We start from the raw sequence: 8,175 nt of genomic DNA, 5'->3' as shown, positions 1-8,175 counted from the left end.
AGGCGGCGGAGGCGGAGGAGGACGGGGGCCGCCGGCGCGGGCGCGAGGAGGCGGCCCCGGAGCACCCCGCGCGCAGCAGCCGGCCAGCCGAGGGGCACTGGCCGCGCGGGCGCTGGTAAGTAAGATGCCTTTTCGGCTCGCGTCCCGGAGGGAAGGAGGGAGGCAAGCGGGCAGGCGGCCCGACCCCACGCCCCCCAGCCCTTGAACCCCGCTTATCAGACCGGGACTCCCCAAGCCTGCTGGCTCCACATCTCTTTCCCCTGGAAGCCGGGGTTCGGTCCCTTCCCAGGCTCAGGGGCCGAGGGCTGCCCCATCCCGAGTCTGAGGACTGCCCCCTTGGGGTCTGGGGAAGTTATCTCCAGAGGAGGCGCTTTGGGGGTTACCGGAGCCTGGCTGGGCCCCTGTACCCCGTCACTCTCGCTGGGCGCCCCGACTTGCTCTGTGCATGTGGGTGTTGGCGCCTCGCTCCCGGTCTGAGTGCCTGGACCGTGCCGGGATCCTCAGCTGCTGCTCTAGGCGGTGGTGCTCTCACCGTATCTCTGGTTTTTGCCCAGCTGGGTGCAGGCAACTCAGTCCTCAGCTTGCTGCCTCGTTGTTTTTGCCTAGCCTGAGAGGGAGGGGGTCTGGGATCGGTGTCCCAAGTCCTCAGCCGTGCCCCGGAGTCAAGACTCAGTCTTGGGTGCCTGGTCTTACTTTGAGTCTCCTGTCTTCCATCCCTGGATGTCTGAGACTCTTGTCTCCACCCTGCCCGTGTCTAACCTTGCCCTGTCCTGGTGCCCTCTCTCCAGTGTCAGGGCATGGCCCCTTCTCCTAGGTGGTTGTGTTTGGCTCTCTGTCTTGTGTGTGTGGCTAATTCCTGTCACCAGCTGTGTCTCAGATCACATCATCTCGACTTAGGCTTCTGTGGGTTTACTTTGCCCTCCTTGGGTGTGAACAGACCAGGCTCTGAAACTGTTCCTTCCGCAGATCTTCTGGGGCCATCAGGGTGTCTTCTACCCTGCCCCCAACTTCTCCAGGGGTGACTTTCACACCGTCTTTGGGCTGATTTGTTTAGCCCACTGAGCTAGGACCACACAGGAGAGGTCAGAGTCCCCAACTTTGGGCCAGGGTCTCAGTGCCCTGTGGGCGTGTCTGTCTTGAGGCATAACGACGTGTGCTGTGTGTCTGTCTGTATCTTCATTACTCCGATTGCCTAGAGAGTTTCTCCCAGCCCTTGCGGACATTAGACACCAGGGGGTAGTTTCAGGCTCTCAGGTGTTGAATGCATGTCTCTGTCGTTTGTCACTTGGGGAGGCTTCACTGAAGGCTGCCTTCGGACACAGCGTGATGCTCTTTGATCTGCTAAACTTCTTTGGAGTCAGGGCGACCCTCTTTGCCACAGCGCTGCTCTTTGTACCTGTGGGCTGAGCCAGCCCAAGACGTGATGCGATGGCATTTCACGTTGCTGGCTGGTCTGTGTGGGTAGCAGGGAGAGACATCTTTTCCCCATTTGTGGGGAGGAGAGTGGAGTGAGATTCCTGATGGAGAACCAGAACATTCCGAATGCCTCTTATTTATAGCAAAGAGTACTCTCAGACACTGCCTTTGAACTCCAGGAGTGGATTGTGTTGTGTCCGGGCAGAAACGCAATTAGAAGTTCTTTCTAGATTCGGAGGCCTGCGGGGAGGTGGGGTGGGAGGGGGTCAGGACATGCACCACTAGCCTGGGGAACACGTGGGAGGCATAGGGCTTACTGTACCCTTTGTATCCGGGGGTCCAGACAGGCATCAGGAGGTGCCTTTCCAGGCAAATACCACCTGTTGAAACAAGCGGAGGGAAGGAAGGAGGCCTGGTTGGTTGATTTCTTCCCGGGTCCCTGACATTTTGGGTCCTATGTCCACACCTGCTCTTTGTGCGTTCAGTTCTGTGTCTTACTCTCTCATCCCCCAGCTCGGCTGCACTGAGGTTTGCAATTGGGAAGGTAAGTGGGAGCGTGCCACTTTTCCTTTTTTATTCCTTTTGGAACACCAGTTCCAGCAGCAGAGTTGCTTTGCTTTTCTGAAACTCTGCTTTCACCTGTAAGTTCAGTGACTATCCCCCTACACACATCTCCCAGTGTCTCAATTTCTTCCGATATAGACATACCTGTATTTTGTTTTTTCTGCCCTTCTCCCTTCTTTGTGGTTGTCTACCATGTGGTTGTTCACTGCTGTCTCTCCTGGATTTGTACTTTATCTTTTTGTGTCCTCTCTCTTCCTTTCCCCGACGTCTACCCCAGTGCCCTGCTAGATCCTGAAATCACAGCACAGACCTGCTGGATGGAGCTGAGGGTCTGTCCTTCTCTAGCTGTGCCCACCCAAGCCCTGCCCTTCCACAGAGCTCAAGGAGACCAGAAGGGGGCAGGCTGTTCCCAAAGTCCGGCGTTGTCTGAGCTTAGGTTGCAGGCTGGGAGGAGAGGACCAGGCCTTTCGGCAGGCCACTGAGGCCCTCAGAACATATGGTTTGTTTGCAAACCCTGCCGAGGCTGCCGGTGTGTGATGCTTTGGAGGGAGACTCAGGAGTGGGACATAAAAAAAATTCCCCGTGATTTTCCAGATGACTCTCATAAAGAGCTGGTGAGGCACGTGCTTGGGAGATGATGCTTTGTCTCTGTGCTCTGCGGAGGAAGCAGGTGGGGAGGACAGCTGTGGTTTTGGGATGCAGAGGGACTCTGTGGCTCTGGTGGTAGTGGCAGTGGGTGTGTCCCAAGGAGTGTCAGGCAGGCGCTGTGGACAGAGCATTTTCTCAACCAGACCTTGCTGCTTCCTTGTGTTCACCCTCCCAGAGCTTGTACCTTTTATGTTTGGGGAGCTGCACCCCAATGGAAGGACCTGATTGTAATTTTGGTGCGTTTTAAGAAGTCAAAACGAAACACCCAGTTTCTCAAGCAGACAGAGCCAGAGAGAGTGCAGGTGGCGGCGAGCCGGGCATATCCCTAAAAGATCCGCAAGCTCCCCTTTTCCTCTCCACCCCTGTCAGAGCTCTTACATATGAGAATTATTGGGTGGATGGCAGCTGAGTTTTGCGGCCGTGATGCTCATCCCTTCATTGGGTCTCCAGTAAGCTGTGGATTTTATTGTCATCTCAGAATGTAAGAAACAGATGGGCTCGCTTATGAAGGGAGGGAAAACATTGAGGAGAGTGTCAAAAAGATCACACTACAGGTTCTGAATCAATTTTGGGGAGAATGAAAGAGAACTGTATGTTAATGTAACGAATGTTTATTTTCTTTCCCTTTGCCCCCAGTGATCCTCTGAGGCCCTCACATTTATTGCTTGTGCCCTTAGATAAACTATTACCCAGTAGGTTTCATTTAAGAAACCTAATTTTTTATCGTGCATACACTCACACACACACACACACTCACACACTCACTCTTAAAGTAGAACGGACTTTTTGTATTGTCTGACTCCTTTGAAATGTTGATTTTTCGGCAGAAATTCCTCATACTTCACATTACTCAGATAACTCAGGACTTCTTCAGACATTGGCAGTGACTTTGAAAAATTGGTTCTCTGTATCCAGATCGCCTCTGGTTCTAACAGCCTCAGAGGCGTAGCTTTTCTTTCCATCCAAATGTTTTGAGACCAGAGAGAACAGAGGGTATTTTATTGATGGTTTGTTTTTCTCACACTCTCAATGGAGTTTTATTCTGCCTGAGCAGTGCATTACACTTTGTATACAGAAATATGCATCACTGAACAATATTTATCTTGATGCAAATGTTGCCATCTGCTTAATCATGTACTGGAAAATGTTAAATAGATAAATAAAAGTAGAAATTATTATATGCTTATATATATTTTACATATATATTCACTTTCCTTCCAGTCTTACACTTTAGACGTTCTCTCTAGTTTATCAATTCTTTTTATTTTAATCTTCCAGAAGGTTGAGTGTCAGACGCTTGCTGTTTTGCAAATAGGAAGCCAAAGCATAAGTTCCTGTTTGCTGGGGATTGTCCAACTTTGATCCATGGTCTTAATAGAAAAGGAAATTACTTTGAGCTAGAGCAGATATCTGACATTGTTGTGTGTGTGTGTGTGTGTGTGCGTGTGTGTGTGTTTCCCCAGAAAACAAAATATCCTTAAGGATATCTCTGCAGTAAGTGTCTGTCCTTCCACCCAGAGTTATTTATGACCACTGGGGCCTTAAATCTACATGCAGAAAGACAAAAATGCACGCTGCCAGCATAATTGGACCTGGTCTCTATCTTGGTCAGTACTGCCCTAAGACTTGTCACTTACAACTCTCCCTGTTTTTCCTTTGCATCTCCCATTTCTATTGCCCCCAGCCCCTATCTACCAGAACCAGAGAGAAAATACTTTAGGGAACATGAAAAAATAAATAAAATACAAACTCAACCTCAACAAAACCCAAGCTCAAAGGAAGGGGTATGGGAACAGGGGAAGAGTCACATGAAACCCGTGCCAGGCCCCAGCACAAGTGAAAGAGGCCTCCATTAACTATCCTTGGGTCCGCCTTTGCCGGGTTCAGGTCCCGGCTCTGCTCTTGGCCACCCCTGGGATCTTGGGCAAGTCATTCTCACTTCGTTCCTCTGAAAATCAGGGCCACCTCATAGGGTTATGAGAGGCTGAAATGTAATAATATGTGGGAGCCAATTTGCGCCTGGCACATAATAATAACAACGGCCAAATGTGAGCCGTTGTTCTTAAAAAGAAACTCTTAGTATGTTTGAAAATAAGCAAATTTCCGCAATTATTCATTTTCCCAAGCCAAGTAAGGCTTGAGTGTAATCCAAGGCAATAGAGTGCGTCCAACTCCTCTGTGTGTCAGCCGTGGAGCAGGATGGAATGTGGGGGAGGGAGGAGCATTGTTGAGTGCCAGCTGCCGGGCATCCTTCAGGTGTTTTGCATATATGATGTTATCTTTTTTATTACTACTACTATTATTATTAATTTGCAATCACAGAATGGTATACAGTTAATAGAACAACAGTTATTTTGTACAAGTTGAATCAAAGACAGTTGAAGATGGGGAAAAAGCCAAACTCTATCTGTAACTAATTTGTACCACGTACCAATAAAACCTGCTTTAAATTTCTGTGCCAATTTAAACCCCTGTACTCTACCAGGCAAGGTTGGTGGCTATTGAAAATACCATTAAGGACAGGGCTATCTAAAGACAAACTTGATAGTATGTTATTTTTACAAAAATGAAAAGATACTGTACAGTGTCCAGTTTAAAAACAAATCATAAATCATGCACATATGATGTTAATTGCTCACACAAAAAATAATTCAGGATGTAAGAAGGTGTTATATACAGAATTGAGACTAAGGACTCCTGGCTAGAGATTGCTGCCCTTCTGAGTACCAGTTACGTGGCAGGGATAATGAAAGCTCTGCAGATATTACCTCACTATCTCAGTGAATCTTCCTAACTCTGTGGGATAGAACTGTTGCTGTCCCCACTTCACAGATGAGGAAACTGAGGCTCAGAGCAGGGAAGCAGCTTGCAATGCTGGGGTTGCAGCACGACTGGGATCCAGACCCAGGACTGCCCCATTCCAATCGATGTGCAGATTTCAGAGTGCCTTGCCTGTGTAGTTCTTTGACAAACCCTAAATGTAGCCAGCTCATTCCTGAAAATCTTCCTACCACATTTCTCACTTGTTGCAGATTCCTAAAAATGTGTCAACCCTGAGATACGCAGTTTTCCTTGAATCAGACCCCTGAATAATGAGACAAATAGAAGGGTAATCATAGTAACGGTAATGATGCCTATGTAGCAGTTACGATGTGCCAGGCACTGTTCTCGTCCTCCTTATGTATTTTATTCCTTTAAGGAATGCACTGTTATGTTTCAACAGCCAACAGTCACGATGCTTAATAGAACCAGGCCCTGTTTGGGGTGTTTTACAAATATTAGCTCATTTAAACCTCATGCTACAGTGAGGAAACTGAGGCGTAGGGAGCTTAAGTAACTTTCCCAAGGTTCACAGTATAAATGGCAGAGCCGGGATTTGAACCCGGGCAGTCTGTGTTCTCAGTCTCTCTATTCCACAGTCTCCCTCTTCTAAGCATCTCGTGAAGGGCCCCAACCTTGGAATCACAGACCTCATTTAAGGAGGTGCATAGGTAAGTGATTCGGTCACAGTGCCCTGCTCCAAGGACAGGATTTTATGGTCCAGGAAAAGAAGGTATCACCCTTTAGTGAAATATGCATCATGCACACTAGGGAGTAATTGAACTTGAACTGCTGAGTTGGTGGAGGAAGGTGTTTTGAATTCAACTCCCCCAGCCAGGGGAGGAGGGGAAGAGGGTGCTATGCAAGCTTCCTTGACCAGAGAGACAGACTTTCATTCATCGTCAGCAGGCCTCCTGCTGGTCTGCTCACCGATGACTTTTCCCCAGGAGCCTGGGTGAAACCAGGAGGTATCACCAAGAACACGCAGGCTGATTGTCTTGCAGGCACTTCCTTCTTTCCACCTGCAACAGAAACTACCTGTCTGCCCTCAGATACTCATTGGGTTGCGCCCTTCTGATCCCTGTAGGGCTGCTCCCTCCCCCATCGAAAGCCAGAGCCTTGAGAAGAAGGTGGCGGGGACAGGGCCAGTGTGTGTGTCACCTTCAACCCGTCAACACTGTAGTGAGCAGGGAGCTGGAGTGATTACTGTCAGAGTCTGCGAGCCCAGACACCTGGCCAGATGGGGAAGGGGTGGGACCCTAAAGGCATTCTCCAGTCTTCTGGGGGAGGAGAAAATCTCCTTCAGGGCCCTCTGAGGGCAACAAAATGGATTTGTTCTGTGTCAGGCCTGGTTTGTTCCAGCCAGGTGACTGCTTGCTTATCTGGGCATCTAATCCACGCTGATGTGTCCGTGGATGCTAATGACAAGCATTTCTCCTCCCAGGGGATCCTTTGCTGTAATCCTCGGCCACAAGTCACATGGTTTAAGCCCAAAGGAGTTGAACTAATGGGGCAGAGAGATTGATGCAAACGTCCCCTACCCAAGGGGTACATACATTGTAACTATGATCCTGATGAGAAGGAGGGGGGCTTCTGTTTATTGAATGTTTACCTTGCTCTAGACACTGTGAAGTACTGGGAAGACATGATCTTATTGAATCCTTGTCCTGCAAGTTAAGGGCTCTTAGTCTCATCTGTTTTACTGATTACAAGTAATAAAAGCAAGACAATAAGTTGGATGAAAGTAAGAGATAAGAGGGAACCAGACTAGGAATTGAAGGTTCGTGGTGACCCCAAAGGTTGCGTTCTTGGTTTCTACCCAATTCAGAGTCAGTAAGTCCCCTGTCCTTTACCCCTGCCCTGTCTCCCCTCCCTCCTATCCATGCATGCATCTATCCATGCTTCCATGCATCCACCCTTGCATCCATCCACATGTCCACCCATTCACCCATCCACCCATCTTCCACTCCAACCGTGCCCAGCACTGGGACTGCCTTTGTGAAACAGGACAGATGTGCCCCTCCCCTCAGGGAGGGCTAGTCCAGCAGGAGAGGGTTAGGGCCACGGCCTGTCAACAGAGAGCTTCCTTTCCGGTCCAGAGTGGCTTCTTGGACACAAGAGAAAGGTGTCCTCTGTCAGGTGGGGGCCAGGAATAGTGTGATTCAGGGGCCTGGAAGCCCTCAAGTCTCCTCCCACCCCCAAAGCTGCCAGACTTGAGGCCTGACTGCTCCATCCATGGAGTTCAAGCACATCTTCTGGCCGAATAAGGAGCCCAGAGACAAACCCAGAGATGTGGTTTGTGAGGGGAGCAGCTGGTTGGAAGCTGGGAGGGCTGGGAGGCGCGTCATGAAGTGTCAGGTTGGGGGAGCAGTGTGTGACCCAGACACGTTCCTTCGCCTCCTGGGGCTTGGTGTCCTCACCTGCGATGCAGGGACCTTCCCGCCTGGGAGGGCTTTGCGATGAGGCACAGCCCCTGCTCCCACCTTCACCTGATGCAGCCTCACCACGAGAGATGTTTGCAAGACCGGCCCTCGTGTTCACGGCCCGTGGGTAGGTTTCTTTTGGCCCACACTGTCTTAAAATAAAAACTGAAGTGTAAGGATTAGGATAGAAGACAGCACGGATGTTTGGAATGCCTTTTAAAAGTCATGAGATGTGCCAGCACTAGGCCACAGCCTTTCCTGTTGTCCACTGGCCAAGCTGGGAGGACCTTCCCGAGATCCTCCA

General features: G+C 49.8%; 1 protein-coding gene across 1 annotated transcript in view; it reads left to right on the top strand.

Annotated features, from left to right (window-relative positions):
- XYLT1 (xylosyltransferase 1) overlaps positions 1–8,175 on the top strand; it is a 304,620-nt gene that overhangs the window by 899 nt on the left and 295,546 nt on the right. The window contains exon 2 of the mRNA XM_024744361.1: positions 3–115. Coding sequence (XP_024600129.1) covers positions 3–115 — 113 coding nt within the window. The remainder of the gene's footprint in view (positions 1–2; positions 116–8,175) is intronic.

This window comes from Neophocaena asiaeorientalis, unplaced genomic scaffold (assembly GCF_003031525.2).
Source record: "Neophocaena asiaeorientalis asiaeorientalis breed wild unplaced genomic scaffold, Neophocaena_asiaeorientalis_V1.1 scaffold91, whole genome shotgun sequence".
In the NCBI taxonomy this organism is placed as follows: Eukaryota; Metazoa; Chordata; class Mammalia; order Artiodactyla; family Phocoenidae; genus Neophocaena; species Neophocaena asiaeorientalis.
The sequence above is the reverse complement of the archived record's forward strand: the minus strand, read 5'-3'. Positions and strand labels throughout refer to the sequence as shown.